The 25,747-nt window shown below is 39.1% G+C and overlaps 1 protein-coding gene across 5 annotated transcripts in view; it reads right to left on the bottom strand.

Moving 5' to 3' along the window:
• LOC124555769 (cAMP-regulated phosphoprotein 21) overlaps positions 1–25,747 on the bottom strand; it is a 989,726-nt gene that overhangs the window by 165,488 nt on the left and 798,491 nt on the right. For all 5 annotated transcript variants that reach the window (XM_047129817.1, XM_047129815.1, XM_047129818.1 and 2 more), the window contains one exon: positions 2,373–2,524. In XM_047129817.1, coding sequence (XP_046985773.1) covers positions 2,373–2,524 — 152 coding nt within the window. The remainder of the gene's footprint in view (positions 1–2,372; positions 2,525–25,747) is intronic.

The raw sequence follows: 25,747 nt of genomic DNA, 5'->3' as shown, positions 1-25,747 counted from the left end.
CACTACATCAGCTGACTTTGTATTTATGACAATGTTGCATGTGTGGTTTGAGAGTATGCTGTTTGTCAGGCACACTATCCCACCCCACCACAGTTATTTTCTCCATGTCCACTGCTGATGTAGCCTTGGGACCAGTTTCATGATGACTTCACAGGCACTTCCTTGGGGTGCATGTGGTTAATCATCATGTACTCTTTCTCCCACTTCCAGTATGATGTCTGCCTCTGACAACATAGCCCACATCTGGCAATGGTGTCAGTGGCATAAAAGCTAATGATATCACATGCTAGTCATGTGAACTTCCATGGTGGACAGATGTATGACCACGTAGTGGCTGACTTCCTCTACCAGTGAACTATAATGACCATTGCTGTTTACCTAGATCAATTAGCCATATGCTGTACAGTGCTTCAGTTGATGTACATGCAGTTTCCACCACAAAATAATTTAAGTGGTCTTAAGTGGAACTGGGATTAATATTACAATTTCCATATACTGACCCTACAACTTATCTTAGAAAATAGATTAAGGAAAGGCAAACCTACATTTCTAGCATTTGTGGACTTAGAGAAAGCTTTTGACAATGTTGACTGGAATACTCTCTTTCAAATTCTAAAGGTGGCAGGGGTAAAATAGAGGGAGTGAAAGGCTATTTACAATTTGTACAGAAACCAGATGGCAGTTATAAGAGTAGAGGGACATGAAAGCAAAGCAGCAGTTGGGAAGGGAGTGAGACAGGGTTGTAGCCTGTCCCCGATGTTATTCAATCTGTATATTGAGCAAGCAGTAAAGGAAACAAAAGAAAAATTTGGAGTAGGTATTTAAGTCCATGGAGAAGAAATAAAAACTTTGAGGTTCGCCGATGACATTGTAATTCTGCCAGAGACAGCAAAGGACTTGGAACAGCAGTTGAACGGAATGGACAGTGTCTCGAAAGGGGGATATAAGATGAACATCAACAAAAGCAAAATGAGGATAATGGAATGTAGACAAATTAAGTCGGGTGATGCTGAGGGAATTAGATTAGGAAATGAGACACTTAAAGTAGTAAAGGAGTTTTGCTATTTGGGGAGCAAAATAACTGATGATGGTCGAAGTAGAGAGGATATAAAATGTAGACTGGCAATGGCAAGGAAAGCGTTTCTAAAGAAGAGAAATTTGTTAACATTGAGTATAGATTGAAGTGTCAGGCAGTCATTTCTGAAAGTATTTGTATGGAGTGTAGCCATGTATGGAAGTGAAACATGGACGATAAATAGTTTGGAGAAGAAGACAATAGAAGCTTTCGAAAGGTGGTGCTACAGAAGAATACCGAAGGTTAGATGGGTAGATCATATAACTATTGAGGAGGTATTGAATAGAATTGGGGAGAAGAGGAGTTTGTGGCACAACTTGACAAGAAGAAGGGACCGGTTGGTAGGACATGTTCTGAGGCATCAAGGGATCACAAATTTAGCATTGGAGGGCAGTGTGGAGGGTAAAATTCGTAGAGGGAGACCAAGAGATGAATACACTAAGCAGATTCAGAAGGATGTAGTTTGCGGTAGGTACTGGGAGATGAAGAAGCTTGCACAGGATAGAGTGGCAAGGAGAGCTGCATCAAACCAGTCTCAGGACTGAAGACAACAACAACAACAACAACAACATATATGCAGAACCAAGTAGTGCTTGGTCTCACGTAATAAATTTCTATCTGGAGTTATTACCTATGATATTTATAGCAAGAACTATTATTATTATATGGTTTATGGACTAGCAGACAATTTTCATTTGTTGTTACAGAAGTTTACTTGTGTTAAATAACGGTGGTTGGCCCTAAAGTGAGGATTACAAAACTATGAATTTTTGGTAATGATGTGTATGAGTCTTTTATGAAATATTTAGGACAGTACATCCTCTGAGCTTTCAAGGCAAAAATTTGATCTTCATTCTATATTTCCATGCCATAATCAGATTGCCAGAAATTTTAGTCCCTCATATTTTTTTGTTGAGATTCATTCAACTGAAGTTCTCATTTGAAGAATGGACATGCCTTGGTACTACTGTCTCAGAGTTTGATATTTCAAATTTGTTTCACTTTGGTTTGTTTAAACAAATTACCATTAAATGGGTGCAATTATTTATTTGTTTCTATTTTTTTGCAAATTATTGTATCAGTTCTGAAAAAACAATAAACCGTAATATCTAAAAACCTATATCTAGAATGATGAGTCCCAAAGTCAGAACTACTATAAAAACATGTAGATATTATGAACAGTGACTGAAATTATGTTTAATTTATAATTCGTATGTTGTTAGCTTAAAAGCATGTTACAGCAGTTAATATGACAACAAAGTAGCTTCTTTTCACACAGTGGATACATGGTACTCACATTTACTGGTGAAGCAACTGAAGTGAACTGTGCAGCTGGAGTGGCTGTTGGAGAAGGTGTTGCTGACAGTGTTGCATCAGAGCGCTGTGACTGTGACTTGTAACCTGAACTTGATGGGCTTAGGCGAGAAGACATACTACTGCTTCCTGAATCTGAAAGTGTTTCAAATAATTTATTATAACTAAATTTTTTGTGCTGCACTGTTGATGTAATTAAGAAAATGGACATTGTATTACAAAAGTCAAAAACAGATCAAATAACATATGCATATACTCAAGTAAGTTCTGATAAAATTACATTACTTTCTTTTTATATAAATACCCTACTAATCAGCTAAGTGGGGCATTATTTATGAATATCTTTTCTATGTCATATGTCCTGAAATATTATCCAACATTTTAATCATCAGCATTTCAGTGATGTTGAGGGAGGTAATGAATAAGATTCATGTTACCTTCACCATATTCCAAACAGTTTACAGATTTTGCAATTATGCTTAATGTAACATGTATGTAATATAACAAAATAAAAATTAATTCATGATTCTGAAGCTACTTCATCATGTGATATACTGTGTACAATATAACAGTCTACTAAAAGTTTAGCAGTCTACTAAAAGTTTATCAGACTGTGGAGAATACTTTCAATATATGCATAGGTGTTCAATTTTTAACTCAATGGACTTTCTTATGTATTTCTAAAAGTATAGCGTTTCTGTTTCTTGTTGACCTGTCTGATATACACACACTTAAATTTGCGAATGACATCTCACAGTTATTGAAATGAAGTTTTAGCCACCATTCTGTATATGCCACATTCATTTTAGAAGTGTTTCAAATATATCACTTTATCAGCATGATGCATTTTCAAGAACTGCCTTGTTATTCTTGTTGATGGGGGGTCTGTCTTTGGGATATACTAGAATAATATTTCAGTATTCAGTGTTAAAGTAAAAGTGACTGGAGAGACCTGGTTAATCACTAGTATCTTCCATTCAGTTGATTTTCTGTCAATTACACAGATGTGTACTGCATCCAAGAGGTATACGAAGATACCCTGTAATTCAAAACGAGGCCACAAGGAACAATTTGTGGCACAAAGCTTTATAATTAAATCTTCAATGAACTTACCCTTTTGATGAAACTACATTTTTTGAAATGAAAGATGGTGTTTACTACATAAAAAGGAAATTTAAGTTGTGCAACTGGTGAGGTAGTTAGGTACATATTCCTTATATTGTTGTGTTGTAGTCTTTAGTCTGAAGACTGCTTTGATGCAGCTCTCCTAGCTACTCTATATTGTGCAAGACTCTTCATCTCCAAATAACTACTGCAACCTACATCCTCCTGAATATGTCCACTGTACTCATTCCTTGGTCTCCCTCTACAAATTTTATCCCCCATACTTCCCTCCAGTACTAAATTGGTGATCCCTTGATGTCTCAGAATGTGTCGTATCAATCAATCCCTTCTTTTAGTCAAGTTCTGTCATGAATTCTATTCATTGCATCCTCATTATTTACATGAGGTATCCATCTAATCTTCAGCATTCTTCTGTAGCACTACATTTCAAAAGTTTCTGTTCTCTTCTTCTCTAAAATGTTTCTTGTCTATGTTTCCCTTCTACACATGCTGGTGCTCCACACAAGTACCTGCAAAAGAGACTTCCCAACACTTAAAGCTATGTTCAGTGTTAACAAATTTCTCTTCTTCAGAAATGCTTTTCTTGCAATTGCCAGTCTACATTTTATATCCTCTCGACTTTGGCCATCATCAGTTATTTTGCTGCCCAAACAGCAAAATCATCTGCTACTTTAAGTATTTTTATATTATTTTCTAATCTAAATCCCTCAGAATCACTGTCAGTATTACTCACTGTCATTACTGTAATCAGTGTCTTTTATTGTCAATGGTTTTTATTGTTATTACTATCATTGTGTTATCGCTGTCAACATTGTTTTTTTATATGAGCCCACATCTATGTTGCCATATATAAGATTTCTTTCCTCTCCTGGTCTAAAAATAAAGTTCCCTCTTCATGTTCCTCTATAAATGTAGTATTGTTAGCTATAGTTATGTATTAATACTACAGTCAGACAATTTTTCTGCACATGTAACAACTACAGGCTTGTTTCTTATTTCAAAAAAAAAGAAAAATTGTAAATGCAGCATCACATGGTTCACGTCACACAACTTTCAATGCACAATAGTGTACACTGTAAAATGACTTTAGAATATTATATGTTTATGCTGTGATTAGAATGTTTAAGGAGGGGAATAACTGTTTCACATTAAACATTAATGTGGGAAATTATATTTGCTATATGCTGTTAACCTGGCTATGGCCTTGCCACAGTGGTTACACTGGTTCCCATTAGATCACCGAAGTTAAGTGCTGTCGGGCATGGTCGGCACTTGGATGGGTTACCATCCAGGCCGCCATGCGCTGTTGCCATTTTTGGGGGGGGGGGGGGGGCACTCAGCCTCATGATGTCAATTGAGGAGCTACTCAACTGAATAGTAGTGGCTTTCGTCAAGAATACCATCATAACGATCGGGAGAGCAGTGTGCTGACTCCACGCCCCTCCTATCCGCATCCTCCCCTGAGGATGACATGGCGGTCAGATGGTCCCGATGGGCCACTTGTGGCCTGTAGATGGAGTGGTTTATATGTTTTTGTTCACTACTGCTGCCTGGTGGCTGAACATGTTTACTTTATGATGCACTGCACAGTGGGAACCAGTTTGGATTCTGATGTTGACTAAGATGCTTTACACTCTGACTAGATGCTATGTGTCCATTAGGTATCACCACAATTATTCTAAACAATGGTTATATAAAAGTTTGTCCCATGCTTTTAATGTTACTTCTCTGCACAACAGATTTGCTCTGAAAATGGTGTTAAAGTAAAATGTGTAATCAAGAGCAATAATAATAATAAAATATAGCCACCAAGACAAGAGTGTATTATTGAGCCAAACATAGTTGCAGACTGGCTAAAAGATTTTTTGTCTAAACTAATGAAATTTGTTAATTGTTTTAACTTTTATTAACAATATTCTTCTTAAAGCGATACTGGCCCAGAACAGAAAGAACTGACTATGACATTTGTCATGAAAAGTTGTATCTACTAGTACTAGTATTTTTCTTCATAGCTAAGTTTAACTCAAAAAAAATAAAACCATCATACAGCCTGGTAGACAAATTCATCAAAAACAATAAATATTGTTGGTACTACAGAGGTTAATATCACATTTGATTAATACATGTAACGTGAAACAACACTGGAAATGTTTATTTCTATATTAATTTCTTTACACAAAGATTAGGTATGTTCATCTTGTGGTGCAATTTTATGCAATGGAAACTTTCATTCGGAAAAGTGAATTGCTTCACAGTAATGTTCCATATGACATTATAAAGCTGAATATATGTCACCTATATTCATTAACCTATCAACTCATTATGCATTTCATAATAGAAATAGTATTAATGTTTCCCAAACTCTTATTGCTTTCAAGTATGGCAATAAAAACAGTTTCTTCAAATATTTTATCATGTAAAATTTTGGAAATGTTATAATTAGTGTTTGAAAGCTAAGAATGTGAAGAAAAAAACATTACAAATGTAAAGCTTCTGACAAAGCAATCTCTCTGATATCTGCCTAAGGTGGGGTTAATACAGACATTTTTTGCTTCAAGCTGTTTGACTCTGACTGTAGAATTGTAAACATGTGCTTGTAGCTTGTGCAGTGTTATTAGCAATAAAGTGTCTTTTGTCAACCATCTTTTCAGGTTTATGTAATTCTTTTAACTTCCCTGTGGCTGTAGCTATAGTGGTGTCCCCAGAGCACAGTGTATTTGTTACCTTGTAAAACAATGATAATGAGTGCAATCTGCAAAGCATTTTCACATGCTCAGATGCAAGTCTAATAAATGAAAATGCAATTCTGATGTATTGTGTGACCAACATTTTCAATGGTATTGGTGGATCTGAACAATACCCTCAACAACAAGACTTATTCAGTGATTTTATGCCACACAGTCATTGTGCACTGGAGCAATAAGACTTTATTCCAGCAGTTTCTTATGACAGACACTCACACACATTATCAGGTCCATCTGCACTAGTCACTGGATATGCCAGCCCATTGTAATTATGCAGCCCAACAAGTTGAGCACAAAATGTGTACCTTAGTTCTTTCCACACCACAAATACCTAACAAGGTTTCATCTACCAAGGTTGTGCATGTGCAACAGGGGCATAATACCTGCGGGGTTTAGCTCAGACATGGACATCTAATATCTTTTTATATTCTACTAATTATCCCTGCACAATTCTATGAGTGAATTACATTTCCTACTTGACCATCTATATACTCGCAAAATCGATGCACAGAGTAGTACATTACTACACTCCTGGAAATTGAAATAAGAACACCGTGAATTCATTGTCCCAGGAAGGGGAAACTTTATTGACACATACCTGGGGTCAGATACATCACATGATCACACTGACAGAACCACAGGCACATAGACACAGGCAACAGAGCATGCACAATGTCGGCACTAGTACAGTGTATATCCACCTTTCGCAGCAATGCAGGCTGCTATTCTCCCATGGAGACGATCGTAGAGATGCTGGATGTAGTCCTGTGGAACGGCTTGCCATGCCATTTCCACCTGGCGCCTCAGTTGGACCAGCGTTCGTGCTGGACGTGCAGACCGCGTGAGACGACGCTTCATCCAGTCCCAAACATGCTCAATGGGGGACAGATCCAGAGATCTTGCTGGCCAGGGTAGTTGACTTACAACTTCTAGAGCACGTTGGGTGGCACGGGATACATGCGGACGTGCATTGTCCTGTTAGAACAGCAAGTTCCCTTGCCGGTCTAGGAATGGTAGAACGATGGGTTCGATGACGGTTTGGATGTACCGTGCACTATTCAGTGTCCCCTCGACGATCACCAGTGGTGTACGGCCAGTGTAGGAGATCGCTCCCCACACCATGATGCCGGGTGTTGGCCCTGTGTGCCTCGGTCGTATGCAGTCCTGATTGTGGCGCTCACCTGCACGGCGCCAAACACGCATACGACCATCATTGGCACCAAGGCAGAAGCGACTCTCATCGCTGAAGACGACACGTCTCCATTCGTCGCTCCATTCACACCTGTCGCGACACCACTGGAGGCGGGCTGCACGATGTTGGGGCGTGAGCAGAAGACGGCCTAACGGTGTGTGGGACCGTAGCCCAGCTTCATGGAGACGGTTGCGAATGGTCCTCGCCGATACCCCAGGAGCAACAGTGTCCCTAATTTGCTGGGAAGTGGCGGTGCGGTCCCCTACGGCACTGCGTAGGATCCTACGGTCTTGGCGTGCATCCGTGCATCGCTGCGGTCCGGTCCCAGGTCGACGGGCACGTGCACCTTCCGCCGACCACTGGCGACAACATCGATGTACTGTGGAGACCTCACGCCCCACGTGTTGAGCAATTCGGCGGTACGTCCACCCGGCCTCCCGCATGCCCACTATACGCCCTCGCTCAAAGTCCGTCAACTGCACATACGGTTCACGTCCACGCTGTCGCGGCATGCTACCAGTGTTAAAGACTGCGATGGAGCTCCGTATGCCACGGCAAACTGGCTGACACTGACGGCGGCGGTGCACAAATGCTGCGCAGCTAGCGCCATTCAACGGCCAACACCACGGTTCCTGGTGTGTCCGCTGTGCCGTGCGTGTGATCATTGCTTGTACAGCCCTCTCGCAGTGTCCGGAGCAAGTATGGTGGGTCTGACACACCGGTGTCAATGTGTTCTTTTTTCCATTTCCAGGAGTGTATTACTATTCCATGAGCGCATAATTACTCTTTGTAATATTCTCTCTGTTGTGTTGAGGGAACTTCTAGGATCTTCTCCGTGCTGAATAGCCACATTGAATAATTGTAATTTTGCTATCGTGATTACTGGAAGAAAGAGATTGAAAATATATTGTATGCTAGTCAATAAAATATATACTGAGCATTTACATCAAAGCTGTGTAAGGAATTTCATTATACATGTATTCTCTAATTGGAAATTTGCACGGAAGTGTCGTTTCGTTGGTAATCAGAAGGGAACTTCTGATGAATTGGAAACGAACCTGCAATTATAAGATACAAGAGCTCCATTATTTCATCAGATAATTAAACTCTATCAGAGCAAACTTTCTGCTTGATCTGAGGTTTCCCGACTGACTACACAATGCAAGAAAACCAAGACATTAGATTTACACAGGATTGCAGAACGCTTCAAATCATCGAGACTGCGGACAAGGAGAGTCATCATCCGATTCTGATTAAACAAGTAAAGCTTAATTATAACTTTCTTGAGCGACTGTGATGACTGTGATATGGCTGCTTATGAATGAGGTCATTAATAAAATACTAATAACTAACTTTCCTCCTCACCAGCAACCAGTATAAAAACAATATTAATTAAAATTATAGACTGATTCCTAAACTACCAGTTTTCCAACTCGACCATGTAGCCACATAGTTCCACATTGCAAAAAGTGATCCTACAAAGCCACATAATTATAGAGGACACATCAAAATCCACAGCATTATTGGGCAACATCTCCCGAGTATGTGTATTTGATTAATGACATCATGATTGCACCACATGTTATCAGCAGATATGAGGCAGCTATAGGTGGCCTCCTACAATGCTTCACTGAAATACTGTGACAATGGCTATGTGAAGCTTTGTATGAAAAGAAGAGTGGTCCACAGACATCTTTGCAATTTTGGCAATATCTGCAAGTAACAGTGCACCCTAGCGAGATGCTAGATGTTGTACTGTGGTCTGTTTGGATGCTACGATTACCTCTCCAACTGCAGTTAATGCTAATTTTTAGGGAACAGGACCTAACTTATGTTAAGCTAAATTTGGCAGACAGACTTTATGCATTCTGGCAGAGTTAAGCCAGCCACCCCACCATGGCAGTCATGACTGTGCAATGACACTGGACACTGGGCCAGCACGAGTGCTGCTAACAGCAACTGACCACAGGACATTGATCTACAGATGTGCGACCCACTCTCCAAATGTAAACAATAGCAATGTGACAGATGATGCAGGGGCATGGCCTTGTCATTGCTGGTTTAACACATGCTTCTGCAGCAGAGTGTAGAAATGTTCAGCTCCTTGCCAGTTCCCAGAATATGAAGGCAGCCCATAATAGGCACACATGACTGCCCAATGAAATCAAGATGCCTACACAATGACACTGAACCAGTTTGGCTATTCCTACATGTGACACCCAACTCACATGTCAAAGAAGCAGTTCTTAGTGAATACAGAATCAGCAGTCAGTGTCATCCCAGGCAGAACACGATCATCAAAAGCAGGACCTTCTCACAGAGAGCAGTTAATGACACACCAGTGGAGCAAATCATAACTGTCAAATTAATGGTAGATCACAGACTGGCAACAAAGTGCACGTGGCAGTTCATAATAGCAAATGTGTATGAACTGATCATAGGAGCTGATTTCCTTCAACATTTTCACCTTGAGTCATACCTAATGACAAAAGTACTTAGGCAAACCACTGAAAGTGAAGTTGTACACAGATATCCTGATTTCAAGGAAGAACTTCATGCATTGAATGTACAAATTTCTCCTTCCACAGGCAAACTGAACCATGTACTCTCGGATGTAACCACAAAATACAAAGCAGTCAAGCAAGAAAGAATTAAACTATCAGAGAAGAATGCAGCATTTAAAACTTCAGTACAGACAGTAGAAGAAGAACTATTCAAAACACAAGCATATCTCATGAAACTACAACATGAACAGCTACAGCACTACACACTTCAGCATGAAAAGAAACATTGTACATCACAGCAGCCACTGCAACTACCACATTCGAGCACATCATGCCAAGAGCAACAGCCACAGTCCTCACGGTATGTTCAGATCTGTCAGTGCCATAATCAAAGTGTGTAAGTGCCCCCACTGCATGATACTTATACCAAACAATCACTCTGTAGACAGGGTTCACAGCTGGGAGTGAAACATGGTACTGTACATCATATACACATTACATCTGAATCAGTGGTGCATTTTAAAGTGTGGTGCGTAGCACCAGACAAGACTTCATGTGGCTAAAACTGGGACAGATGGGCTGCTGTATGAAGAAATAGTGTGGCTAGCAGACAGTTCATTGGCCTCATCCACAAATTTAATACTGAAAAAGGATGGTTCATAAAGACTTTGCAGGGTTATTGGGCTCTGAATGCACATAAAATACACTTTAAGTACCCAATTCTGAATATCCAAGACATTTCATATGTGTTGGCATGTGCCACCATTTTGAGCATAATAGACTGCAAGAAAGTATATTTGTAAATCCCTTTGATGAGCAGAGATGGGCCAAAAGTAGCTTTAATCATCCTGTTTGGACTCTACAAGTTTTCTTTATGCCCTAAAAGTTAAAAAATGCTATGAAAACCTGTCAGAACTTCATTGATAAGCTATTTATCAAATTTCAATTTCGCTTTTCTTACCTAGATGACATCCTAGTTTTCTCAGCTTCCCCCCAATGAACACAAGGAACACCTCTGCAAGGTATTTAATCAACTAGAACTACTTGTCATAGTCATAAATGAACACAAATACCATTTCTGACAACCAGAATCATTTTCCTAGACCACCTAGTAAATCAGCAGATATCTGCCCCAGGCAGGAACATATAGAATTTTTCTAGCACTACCTAGGCCTTCCAATTACCAGGAACTGATGAGATTTCTAGGGGAAGCATATTTCGACAGGAATCCTTTACCTTGGACAGCAGCACTTGTAGTATGATTCACTGATGTCCTTGTAGGAAAAAACAAAAGGGGAAACAACCAACTGATCGATGGCTGAATCCTGATGGACCTGCGCCACTGCAATTGTAATTGATGATGTTAGGTCAACATATGAACATGTAGGGATGGTCTGCTGTAGTGCTACATGCTCAACAATTTACAATGAATGGTGTGCTCCAAAATACTTGAGCAAACACTCCTTTGGCAGAGATGCCACAGATCACCATCTATCCTACTTTACAGAGCAGTTAAGCCTCTGAACCCCACATTCTGTGAACAGTTGTGAACATCCCACTATTTAATGCCTAATGGTAGTTTCACTGTCCTTTTAACTCTCCCCGTAGATGCTCACAATAAAAGCATGTGAACATTTGACCAGCTTCACCATTCTGGAGATACTCCTTCACAGGCGATGCATAATAACAATCTGCCCTTTGTCAAAGTCACTTATCTCACTGAATTTCCACATTTGTGGCTAATATCTTCACTAGGGTGATCCCCCATCCATGCCTGCTCTGCTTACATACTTTTGTCAGTGCATCACATTCCTGCAATGCCACTAGGTGGCATCCTATGTCATGATGGTAGTAGTCATAATGTTTTGGTTCTGTTGTCAGAAACATCATTATTGGCTGACACATGAATGGAGGATTACACTTCTGAGAGATGAATATTGTTTTAACTTTGATTATGATTTTCATCACATATTTAGGAATCTATAAGCCTGGACATTTATAGGTATATCAAGAAAAGTGACCAGTTTTGTGGTAGAGAGGTAAGGTTTGAGAATGCATCATGGTGGATGGACAAAAATACGTATCTCTGTTTGTGGTCAGAGGTGCAGAGAGAATTAATGCCACCAAATGTGTGGCTTTTCAGCTGTGAAATCAGTCTAGTCTTCCTCTCCATTGCAGACAATTCCCATCCTCATCACATTCCTCCTCATCATCACCACCATCTCAGTCTTTTCCCACACCATGTGAGGTCAGTGTTGCTTTGCTGGATCCTTCTCTTCCATAAATGTCTATCCACTGCTTCTTCTCTGAGCCATCCTTTCTCCCTAGGTCCCCTGCTACCTTGTCCTTCCATCTCACTTTTGGTCTTCCACTTCTACTTGGTTTTCAATTTCTAGGTCTTCAATTCTTCTCCCCATGTAGTACTCCCCTCTCCTCTGCATATGTCCATACCATCTTAGCCTTCTTTCTTGGATCTTCTTCCATATGGGCCCCACTTTCAATGTTCCCCTGATGCACTCATTTGTTAGTCTATCCTTTCATGTCACCCCACTCATCCACCATAACATTCTCATTTCTTCCACTTCCATCTTTTTCTCTTGGGCTTTTGTAATTGGCCAAAATTCTACCGAGTCCTGTAGGTCATCAAAAACAGTACATTCCAACATAGCCACATTTCATAGCATCATGTACCTATCAAAACAACAGTTTGTTTTTATTCCAGCTTCTAAGTAGTCAGACAACACTCAAAATAGCCAGTACACAGTTTGAAAGTGAGCAGGTAACATTTATGTCAGAGACACTCTCACTGTTTGACAAGTCACAGTTATGTATATCTGCGCACAGGAATAAACACTCTGTTCAGTGCAAAATCCAAGAACTATAAAGTGTGAAAACTCTCACATAATTACAGCATCTCTAATTAATGAACATTGTGACTGAGTTGTGATGTGATCAACAAGTACTGTGAACTAACATTGTCACTGGATTAAATTGTGTTGGACTCAATGATTTGTGTTCTGGACTGTCTTAAATGAAATACGAAAGTGTAATTGTCTTTAGCAAATTACTTAAGGGCTGTGCTAAATTTGAATTGTGTTGTGATAAATGAGAACTGTGATATTTTTGCGTAAACAGGAACACTGTTTGGCACCACAATAAAAGAAGTTACTTCAAGATCTAATTGTGAGTGCTGGCAGGTAGACTTGAAATAATTAACTTTTATAGAGTAAAAACTGGTCACAGCCGTTAATAAGTGAACTTCACAAGAATAAATTGCTTGCATTAACATCACCATAAATATGGTGTTATCTACATCAATGAAAAGATACCATCCGAAATACAGTTAGATTTTCATCTTTGTGTTGACCAAGACTGGTACTGCCAAGGAGAGGATAGACTATTTCTGTCATAAATGGAAGTTTACTGTCATCTCCAAATAGAATCATTTCCTATGGTCACAAGAGTAGTGAGAGAACTAATTCAAGAACTTTAATGAAGCCACCAATACATTATGAGTAAATATATTTTATAATTAAATAAGTTTATTTATTTTTGCTAGCATAGGCTAGTCCATGTTTTGGCACTCCTAATGTTTTGTGCAACTGTGTATTGAAACAAAACAAGATGTTAAATATGCTTTAACATCACCATTGTAACACAGTATGGCTCTGCATCTACAACTGCTACAACTAGATACACACTCTGCAAGTCACTATACATTGAAGGGTAAAGTGAACTAGGTACCACTAATAGTCAGTTCCTTCCCTGTTCCACTTGCAAATAGAGCAGGGGAAAATAACCTATCTATATGCTCTCGTATGAGCTCTAATTTCTCTAATTGTATTTTTGTGGTCCTTATGCAAAATGTATATTGGCAGTAATATAACTGTTCTGCAGACAGCTTCAAATAAGGATTCTCTAAATTTTCCTAATAGTTTTTCATAAAAAGAATGTTGTCATCCTTCCAGTGATTCCCAATTGAGTTCACAAAGCATCTCCACAATGCCAGTGTGTTAACTGAAACTACTTCTAACAAATCTAGCAGCCTGCCACTGAATTGGATCAATGTCGTCCTTCTTAAACCAATAGAGTAACAACTGTGTGGTCAACTTATCTTGAAAAATGTTCAATGTGTATTTTGTACTGCACATCAGAAAAAATACCTTGTAAGTAGTGCATTTTTCAACACAGAAAAAGAATGAAATAATGTATTTGTGGATTGAACTAACATGAAACTTTGTGAAATGCCATCACTTCAGCAAAAGAAAATAGATATGTTCAATGCTGATATTCTTCACAGGTTTGCAGCTGGATCATGTTGTCGTCCAGACACAATATTTTGGCGGACCAGCTGGCCGTCATCTTCACGTGAGTTAATGCTCATTCACTGCCTTTCTGGAACTGAATTCCAGCCACAATGATGGAAACCTTTATACACCATGGACAGAGCACCACACGAACGCAAGATGATGGATAGCACCTCCTGGCAGCAAGTACATATGTTCAAGATTGAGACGTTACAAAAAGCCAAAAAATTTGACATTTGAATAAAGATTGTGTTGCATTGTACAGTACTGTGAGAGGTTTGTACACAAACATCGTGAAGACAAATTTACTTTCAGAGTGAGCCAGAACTGAAAAGTGATTAATGTACAACATGCTGGTTAAAAACTCAGATAAAGGAGAATGAGACAAATTGTAGTTTGATTTCCAAAATGCAGTGTGAACGTGCTGCTGACTGCATGACTCTCTGCAGAAGAACCAGAATCAAGTTCATATTGTTTTTTGCAGTAATCAGAAAAAGCAGCTCACAGAATACAAAAAGCTGACAACATAGCATAATTCTAGGAACTTCTTTGGTTTGCACAAAATTTATGTCATTTGGGTGAATCTTTTCTCATGGATGAATAAATAAATGGTGAAGTTCCTGGATACATTGTCAGAAGCATATGATTTGCTGCATCAAGCACCATGGGCAAAAATAACCTTTAAAACATGGTTGCTGTATTGGCGTTTTATGAAACATGTCACCAGCAACATAATCTTTTGGGGAAAGAAGAAACTTTAGCATCAGTGGTACCAAAGTCAAATAAAAAGTCACACAATAATTAGATTTGTGCATTGCAAAAATAAATTTCCTGGTAAAAATTTAAAATTATCTTGAATGCTTTAAATGCGAACATGTGAGATGCACTAGTGATGTGGGAACAATAGGTTATTTGACTTATTTTGAACAATTACCAGAACCCGAGAAAATTTTTCTTGTTGGTGAATCTACAATGAGTGCAATAAGAAAATAATTGAAAAACTGAAAGCAAATGTTGATGACACAAAGGAGAATGCATAATGGAAAATGTTATTTATATTATCATTGTGAAACGAAACATGCTATTTGTCTCATCTGCTGTAAGCCAGCTAGTGTAGTCCTGTTCCTTAAGCTCTTCATTTTAATTTCTGGTGGACAGCCATTTGGGATGGTGATCGTAATCAAGACATTTGAATTTGAAATACATTTGGGGAACAATGTTCGCAGATTTTGTAAGAAAAACTGGATAGAAGGAAAGAATGTTAAAGATTAGTATTCCACTGGCAATATCATTATTAAAAGCAGTGTAAAACTCAAAATCACTGAGAATGGGAAAGGAAACTGGTTGAGTTCTGTTCAAAGGAAACATCCCAGTATTAAACTTAAAGAATTTAAAGAAAAATTAAGTCCAAATGATCAGTTATCAATTTTTATTTTTATCATGTCAAGTACCTAATGTACCAACTATGCAAGATTAGGATATCAGGACAAACATAATATGGAGCAACTGTGGAAACAAAAAGGTATTACTGTTTCTTCTGAAAATGAATTATGTGAAACTTGGGCTGAAGATAACAGGAACAGAGCAGTTTTCCTCCATTTAATTGGTAGAGTAAGCTGCAATGTGTAGTTGTTAATGTGTGTGATTGTTGTCCCATGGAATAGCATTCACTGGGTAACATGATGTCAGCTCTGTTTAATGAAGAAGCATGTATGCAAGACCAAAGCATAATTGTAAATGAACTTTTATACACAGCAATTTAAATGGCTCTTTGGAGTATTGCCATGATATGAGTTGCATGAAATGATATACAGAAGTCAGTGGATGGCATGCTCAGGTCACCAGTTATAGCCAAATCACCAGCAGTTATTTTTTATTTAGTATTCATCATTTCTGAAATGTTCTCAAAATTTCATAAGTTTGTAATGTTTGTGTACTGCAGAAGTGCACTTTGCTATTGTCTGTCCATTGGTGTTTGTAATAAATGAACTTCCAGTACTAAGCATTAATTTTAATGACAACCCTGCTATTGGATTTAGACTTGGTTGTACTTATTTTTGTGAATTGTTTGGTGCAGACTTCAGGCACATCAAACATCATCACTATAGTTCCAATTAGGCAATATAAAAGTCATTGCCTACATGGACAGGAACTGGAGTACAAGCAGTAGATTGTTCCCAAGGTTTGAATATTCAAGAAACCAATGGATTCCAAAACTGCAATATACAAGCTGGACATTAAGTATCCAAAAGTGTCTTTCAGACATGCTGATCAGAAACAGATGAAATAGCTGAAAGGATTTAACTGAGTTATCACACACAACAGATGGGATGACATTATGTGTTCATCAAATGTGTACTTTTACATGGATGGTACAGCCCAGCAGTGGTTTGAAAGTAATGAAGAGGAGTTTATTAGCAGGGAGAAATTCCAGTTCGAACTGAAAAAAAATATTTGGTGATAATCAGCAGCAAAACTAATTAGTGGAAGAATGATTTATGGGCAGGGTCCAAGGTCATGCGGATACAATAAAGTCTTACATACAAAATCTTTCAGCCCTATGTCAAACTGTGAATCTGATATGACAGAACATGCCACAGAGAAAATGGCAAGTTATTGATAACTGCTATGCTGCAAGACATCAACTATTACAATAATCAACTGCATACAATTATAGTTGACCTGTGGGACAAAGCTCATTACTGTACCCAGGAAGACATCACTCCTTAAGATAACATAGCTGTTCCTTATTGCCATACAGAAGTAGTGGCCACACATCTAGCTGCTGAATTCAGGAAAACTAAATGAGGCAACCAGCTATGGAGGTGAGGATGAAACAGATGGAAATTCTTCGTGGAATACAGTTACCAAGATATCAGGTACCCTCATAGACATCATTATTAATGGCCAACATGTTTGGGTTGTAGTTGACTTGGGGGCTTCCTTTCCTGTAATGTCAATGCTTATCATTGCCAGCTCAAGAAAACAGATCTGTATTGAAGATCACAAATGGGAAATATGCCCAGCTGACTGCTATGTGTATTGCAATAACTGCCAATGAGAGCCATAGGTCTTTGACTTTGTCATTTTAGCAGAATGTAGTCATAATGTTATTCTTGGCTGAGACTTCTTACAGGCATCACAATTAGTCACAGCCTGTGGAAGATCATATATGAAGATCAGATATCTACAGTGACAAAACTATTCAAACAAATACCCATAACAAAGATTGGTCTGGATAGTTGTTGGCCACTGGAGACGTTATCCCACCATCATAAATGAGATGAGTTCCAGCCATCAATCTAGATGCTCAGTTAAACTGTGAAGCTTTTGTCAACTGCAAAAAGCTACTCAGGCTCATAAAAGAAATCTATATACCAGTGACAATTGTAAGCAATACAGGAGGTCAAGGAGAGCTTTGCATAACTAATTTTCACAAAAAAGCTCCCTAAAGGTATGTGGGTCAGGGCATCCAAACCAGTTCAGGACAGGCAGTTCACTGTGCTCAACAAAGACTCATGCTCTGCTAACACTGCAGACAATGCAGAGGAGGAAGCTACTACAGAAGTGATATGAAGATCTGGTCTGGTGAGGGAGCAATATCAATGAGTGTCAGTCAGTCTGCATCAGTTTTCAGATTCTTTCAGATCTAGAGTGGAGAAAAGAAAGGCGAAGTGGTCCATGGTTAAGAGGATATAAAGAGTTGGGATTATCCACCATTTATCCAGCACTCATATAGTGTCATAAGCTGAATGATGCATGATTTATCAGCTATGGACGTGCAGACAGGCTGCAGGAAAATCACATTGACAAGGCTGGCTGAGACAAGACTGACATCATAACTCCTGATGGCATCTATGAGTTCAAATTTATATCCAAGCACTTTAAACTTATGACAGACAATCAAATTTTTAACCTTAAACAGATAACATGTCTTTGCTATCTGGTTGAAACTGTCATTTTTTTCCAAGACATTTAAAGAACACATCTCATCTGACAAGCATGTTGAAGTGTGTTCAGACTGCAGGCCTCCTGCTGAATACAGAAAAGTTCCCCTCCATCACACAAGAAATAAAAAACTTGGGGCACCTACTAAATGGTGGCTGAGTCTGTCCTGATCCAGAGAAAATCAAAGCAGTCACAGATTTTCTGACTAATTCACACATTTTTTCTGTAAGGAGTTTTCTCAGAATTTGCTCATACTAAAAGTGATTTATAAAGGATTTTTGTGACAAGTCACATCCCTTGCAAAGAACTACTACAGGGAGATCCCAAATTTTCCTGAAGCAAGGTGTAAGAAAGATATTTCCTTGTCATTTAGGAGATGCTAACATATTCTCCAGTCCTTGCATGATGACAATGTCAAGACAGAACTTCATACCACTGCTAATGGTTATGGTATGGGTGCAGTTCTAGTGCAAATTCAGAAAGGCAGTGAGAAAGTGATAGTTTATGCTTCCAGAGTAGCCTCTCACACGTGAGGAAGGTGCCTTGCAGCTGTTTGAGCCATCAAGTGGTTCCAGCTGTATTTATATGGCAAACCATTCACCACAGTCACAGACAACAATTCTCTTTGCTGGCTTACTATCCTGAAGCATACATTGGATTGACTGTTGGAATGGACTACATCACAGTGGTATACAAAAACAAACATGAGGATTCTGAGTGCTTTTCAAGGAATCCTTTTGATATAAACAGCAGAGTGGACAAAATTTCAGTCATCACAGTATTAATGACATTGCTGCTGAACAGAGGGAAGATCAAGCTTTTCTAAACACCATAGAATCCTTAAAGAAAGAGGAACTGACCAAAGGAAAATTCCAGTTAGTAAATTGAATAATGTATGAAAGAATCTACAATCTGGTGGGGTGGAAATAGTAGCTTGTCATCCCAGCTCACCTATGATCAGTTATTGTGTAGTTTTTCCATGAACTCCAACACTTGGTTATCTGGGGTCCATGAAGGCTCTAAACAGAATCAGATGCATGTATCAACCAGCCCGGTCTCAACTGCTCAGTTAGACACTATGTGAGCCACCGTAAGGAATGCAAATATGTGCTGCAGTTACCTCCGGGGTATCGGATACCACCTGCCTGCAGCAGAACCATTCCACTGAAGTGGAGTCAACCTCTTGTGGATGTTGTCAAAGTTGACAAATGGAATTAATGGATAACAGTCTACATTTACTACCTCATATGCTATGCTATCAACCAATCTGTGCCAACTGCTGAAGCTCCAGAAATTGCTAGGTTCATTGTAAACAACATAATTCTGAAGCATATGGCACACTGAGTGATGAATTCTGAATGTGGAAAAGTTTTCTAGTTGAGACTAATATCAGAGCTAATTTCATTTTGCAACATCACACGCAGAGGATGATAACCACCTACCCGCATAGGCAAATAGTCTCAAAGAATGCTTTAATAAGACACTGGCAGAAATGCTCTTGATGTACACTCCTGGAAATGGAAAAAAGAACACATTGACACCGGTGTGTCAGACCCACCATACTTGCTCCGGACACTGCGAGAGGGCTGTACAAGCAATGATCACACGCATGGCACAGCGGACACACCAGGAACCGCGGTGTTGGCCGTCAAATGGCGCTAGCTGCGCAGCATTTGTGCACCGCCGCCGTCAGTGTCAGCCAGTTTGCCGTGGCATACGGAGCTCCATCGCAGTCTTTAACACTGGTAGCATGCCGCGACAGCGTGGACGTGAACCGTATGTGCAGTTGACGGACTTTGAGCGAGGGCGTATAGTGGGCATGCGGGAGGCCGGGTGGACGTACCGCCGAATTGCTCAACACGTGGGGCGTGAGGTCTCCACAGTACATCGATGTTGTCGCCAGTGGTTGGCGGAAGGTGCACGTGCCCGTCGACCTGGGACCGGACCGCAGCGACGCACAGATGCACGCCAAGACCGTAGGATCCTACGCAGTGCCGTAGGGGACCGCACCGCCACTTCCCAGCAAATTAGGGACACTGTTGCTCCTGGGGTATCGGCGAGGACCATTCGCAACCGTCTCCATGAAGCTGGGCTACGGTCCCGCACACCGTTAGGCCGTCTTCCGCTCATGCCCCAACATCGTGCAGCCCGCCTCCAGTGGTGTCGCGACAGGCGTGAATGGAGGGACGAATGGAGACGTGTCGTCTTCAGCGATGAGAGTCGCTTCTGCCTTGGTGCCAATGATGGTCGTATGCGTGTTTGGCGCCGTGCAGGTGAGCGCCACAATCAGGACTGCATACGACCGAGGCACACAGGGCCAACACCCGGCATCATGGTGTGGGGAGCGATCTCCTACACTGGCTGTACACCACTGGTGATCGTCGAGGGGACACTGAATAGTGCACGGTACATCCAAACCGTCATCGAGCCCCTCGTTCTACCATTCCTACACCGGCAAGGGAACTTGCTGTTCCAACAGGACAATGCACGTCCGCATGTATCCCATGCCACCCAACGTGCTCTAGAAGGTGTAAGTCAACTACCGTGGCCAGCAAGATCTCCGGATCTGTCCCCCATTGAGCATGTTTGGGACTGGATGAAGCGTCGTCTCACGCGGTCTGCACGTCCAGCACGAACGCTGGTCCAACTGAGGCGCCAGGTGGAAATGGCATGGCAAGCCGTTCCACAGGACTACATCCAGCATCTCTACGATCGTCTCCATGGGAGAATAGCAGCCTGCATTGCTGCGAAAGGTGGATATACACTGTACTAGTGCCGACATTGTGCATGCTCTGTTGCCTGTGTCTATGTGCCTGTGGTTCTGTCAGTGTGATCATGTGATGTATCTGACCCCAGGAATGTGTCAATAAAGTTTCCCCTTCCTGGGACAATGAATTCACGGTGTTCTTATTTCAATTTCCAGGAGTGTATGTTGATGTTGAAGAGAGAAGGGAATGCAATACTGACTACCATGACATTTACATATAACACTGTGGAGCAAGACCCTGCAGGCTCCACACCATCCTTTCTGCTTCATGACTTTGAGGACAAAATGTCAGTGGACACAATATTCCTGTTCAGCTGGATGATACTCAGGATGACTAATTAGAACAATTCATCACCAGGAACATAGAAGCAAGACAGCTGACTCACATACAGGAACTGGATGACCAGCACCAACCAGTGAGATACAGTTTGGGAGACTTGGAATGGATTTTTATGTCTGTGTGGAAAGTGGGAGTATCAAAAACTACTACTTTGGGCCATATCATATTCTTCATTTCTTGTTGGATGTCACATACAAAGTTGAGGATTATGACCCTTCATCAAGAAGACAAAAATGCAGATACTTCATCCATGTCCTCCATACGAAGTTGTACTACAGTTCTGGGGCAATGGGCGACATGGTGGCTTCTCATTCAAGGAAACTGAAGATCCATTCTATGCTCAACGACCATGAAGCTTTGACAGAAGTGGCTATCTTCGATGCTCTCATGGTGAAGAGGATGTAAGATGATCACCAGAATGTGAGGATTGTTCAATGTTACCATACTGAGGTCCACTGACAAGATTTAGATCCAGGATGGTGGAGTTAGCTTCAGTGAGAACTTCTGTCACAACAAGTTGCTATTTCTTGAGGAGAGGGAACAATGCCATGAGCTATGCTGAATGTAATGTGTCATATTGGTTAATATCACCTGATGGCATGCAGCAGATCACCATTTCAAAGCTAAACTTCAGCAATTATTTGTTATTTAGTATTTATCATTTGTGGAAGATTCTTTAAATTTCTTGTGTATGCTTGTATGCTTTTGGAATATTTAGTGTTCACATAAACAGTATCATGTTCTTACAAAATAAGTAGTTCTCTACTGTGTGTACATTCAAGTACATAATAAACATTCTTTCACTGCCAATTTTTTACTGTATTAACAACCCTACTTCTAGATTTAGATTTTATTATAGTTACAATGTGGCAATATGAATTTGATGCATATACAGAAGAAACAGTTGAGAAATTATCAGAAGGAAAGAATATAAATTCTTGATGCAATAATTTACCAACAGCCGTATGATTTGTAGAAGTTTATTTTATTTTATGAACTTCTATGTGCTACCAGTTTCAGCATTACACTGATGTCATCTTCAGGCCCCACTTGTCATAGTCGTAAAAACGTTATACATGGAAGGAGCCATATAACTGGAGCCATGAATCAATTGTCCTGCAAAAGCTCTTGGTGGCCAGGCAACACAGACTCTCTGTGTCCCATGGCAACCAAGAGCTGTTGCAAGACGATTGATTCTTGGCTCCAGTTATATGGCTGCTTCCGTGTATAGGGATTTTACGACTATGACGAGTGGGGCCTGAAGATCGCATCAATGTAATACCAAAACTGGTAGCACATAGAAGTTCATAAAATAAAATAAACTTCTACAAATCATACAGCTGTTGGTAAATTATTGCATCAAGAAGTTCATGCGAGCTGTTGTCCCACGATCCATAATGGATCAATGAAAATTGAAAGATCAGAGAAACGTTAAAAGCATTAGCTTATTATAGAGAAATGATTGTGGTAGAAGATGAAGATCCAAAGGAATTTGAAGAGGCCATAAATCTGACTTACTGTTGCAAATGGAAGGAATGTGTGAAAGCAGAAAGTAATTTTTGTTTCAAGTTCTGAGGGTCCAATGTTGTCTCATGTAAGTGAATCAATCCAGTGTAATTTTGATGGTCAGTTTCATAAATTTAAGGCTCATCATGGAGGTTATATGTTTCATTCAACAAAACAGTATTGACTATAATGATAAGTAAAGTCTATCACATGTTTTGATACAGTTACATCCATGTCAGATGTTTCTGAAAATTAATTCTTCAGCTAGAGCAATGTAATGTGAAGGATCCTTGAGGTTTTGTAGAGTCCACATCATGCTAATACAGTTTTTATAAATGATTGAAGTATATGGATGCAAAAAGAAAGTGTAAAGTAATTGAATAAGTAAATGTTTCTCATAATTGTAATCAATTTTATCCTCAAAAAATGAATGTGGACTTCTATGAGCAACATGAAAGTACAGACACAAAGAAAGCAATAATTGTGATATATTTCATGGATTGTTTAGTGGATACTACAGGAAAGATGATACTTAAGAATTTTTACATAAACTAAAGAGAGCATTCATGATAATTACAGAAAAAAAATGAATATTTTCTGCACATAAAGGTGAATGAAGGTAATGAATAAATCTTCATAAATCACTGACTGTACATAGAAAAGGGGTATGTACAACTAGGGGAAGCTGAAGAGTCGGACATCTAGGATTACACATGTGAGACTTTGTGGGTGTGTAATGTATGTGGTTGTTGTAACTGGAACAGACATTTAATATTTTGTGAACTATGAATCATAGTTCATGAAGGAACCATCAGAGAGATGTAAAGCTAGAAATTCAAAAATTTAAACAGATGAAGGTTTCAGCCTCTTTAAGTATTTCATGCAAATCTGATTTCTGAGAGGGGAACCAGAGACATTTGTCTACACTGGAGAAAAGTCATTAAATCAGTCAGGAAGCAGTGTAGAATCAAAGCCCAGAGGAGGACAGGTTTTGTGGTTTAACAGATATCAGCAAATCGCCAATTCCTTAAGGAATCAAACTTCCTTTTATAAAATAGTTTCAAAAATGTGACAACTCAACAAATGAGTTAATGGGTTAAATATTTGATGTCAAACATGTAAATGAGAAAAAGTTCAGAAAACGTTTGAAATTATGTTTATAGTTTGTTGGGAGTCATTAAGTGCTCTCTTTAATAAACACTGTATGAGTATATGATGGACAATTTGTGCTCTTTTCCAACCAGGAACTAGTTTTACACACATATCTCACTGTTTGTGATGTAACGGCTCCTGAAATATATGCCATACTGTGATATAATTTCGCAGGTACTTTCAGTGATATATTAGGATACTATCAGCAAAATTTGTTGAAATATAGTTATTAGTAAAGAAATAATAAATTAATATGTCATGCCTGGTGCTGAAGTTATACTGCATGAACAGTAAAAATGTAGTAAGTCATAAACATTATGGGGGAGATGGTATTAAGGAAAAGGTTTGAAATTATGTGTATTGGTTGTTGGAAGACATTAAGAGCTATCATTGTCAAATACTGGATAAATATAGTCTGGGTAATTTGCGTGTCACGAGTTGTCCTACGTCAAGACATACTAAGTTTCTAACTGTAATATCATGCTTCTCTTACTGTGTTCAACTTTTAACATTAGGTTGCACCTCTTTATGAGTAGTTTATGACAGCATTTTAAAATTTTAAAGTTGGTCAATAATTATATGAAATACTGAAAATGAAATTTTTGTTGCCAATGGAAGGCAATATGGGCAATCTTCAGCAGAGTGTGGGTGATAGTCTATCAGGTTAACCAATTAGCAATACAGATTAGGATTCTTGGTATCCCTCCCTCGTAGTGATGCAGAGTGCATAAAAATGGGTGATGATGTGAAGAAAACAGTTTGATTGTACATATTAGCGAACAGAGTTTTTCAAATTAAAAGATTTCACATTCTGATAATGCTAATGCAACAAAACCAAGTGAATTTCACAGATTTGCTAAGCATGTAAATCTACATTCCAGTTTTCACATGGAATTGTTGAATGTGAAATATTCAATTCAACTCATATACAAGAAAACCAGATTGTTGTGTATATATATAATCACATCCAAAAGCAGTGGTTTTGAATATATAAACTTTCCTGGATGATGCTTTTAAAAGTTAATTTTGTTTCTACAATTGTAAAGAAATGAAAGACATATGGTAGGAGTTGAGACTACATGTTTTTTAAAAAAAATCACTTAGGTTATTGTGAAGTTATCAGTATTTAAGCCAGTGTCTGGTATTATTTATGTTTTGTATAACTATTCAACACATTTTTTAGCAAAACAAATTAGAATATCAAAACGTTAACTGACATCTACAGTTTCTCCTGACTCATCTTGCCCTCCTGTATCTCTAATAAGTCTGTATGAGTTATGTATTTCATACCTAATTATTGTTAGATCTTCAAATACTATCTTCTCTTTTGTCAGTTATTATTTGTAGTTCTGTTTGAAAGACACATACTTTCATAAAGTCATCACCATGTTGTGTTATCTGGTGGATTATATTAGATTAGATGTATTTTTCATTCCACTGGATCCACAGTGAGGAGATCCTCCAGGATGTATAACATGTCACAAAACAAAAATATTAAATATTTGTGAATAAAAATAAATATGCTAATGTACCACCCAGAGATCCCGAGAGAAATTATCTTCACTGATGTGGATAAATCTAAAAAGTCTTAAATATATTTCTATTTGTAAGGTAAGAAATAACTTGTCACAAAATATGTAAATGTTCTGTTCTCTGAGGCCTAATTTATAATGATCACTTTACTTAACTGAATTTTCACAGAGTGAACTAATGCTCACATTATTGATATTATTAGTAACATATCCACATCATTTGGTTCTTTTAAGAAATTTC

This window comes from Schistocerca americana, chromosome X, assembly GCF_021461395.2.
Source record: "Schistocerca americana isolate TAMUIC-IGC-003095 chromosome X, iqSchAmer2.1, whole genome shotgun sequence".
In the NCBI taxonomy this organism is placed as follows: Eukaryota; Metazoa; Arthropoda; class Insecta; order Orthoptera; family Acrididae; genus Schistocerca; species Schistocerca americana.
The sequence above is the reverse complement of the archived record's forward strand: the minus strand, read 5'-3'. Positions and strand labels throughout refer to the sequence as shown.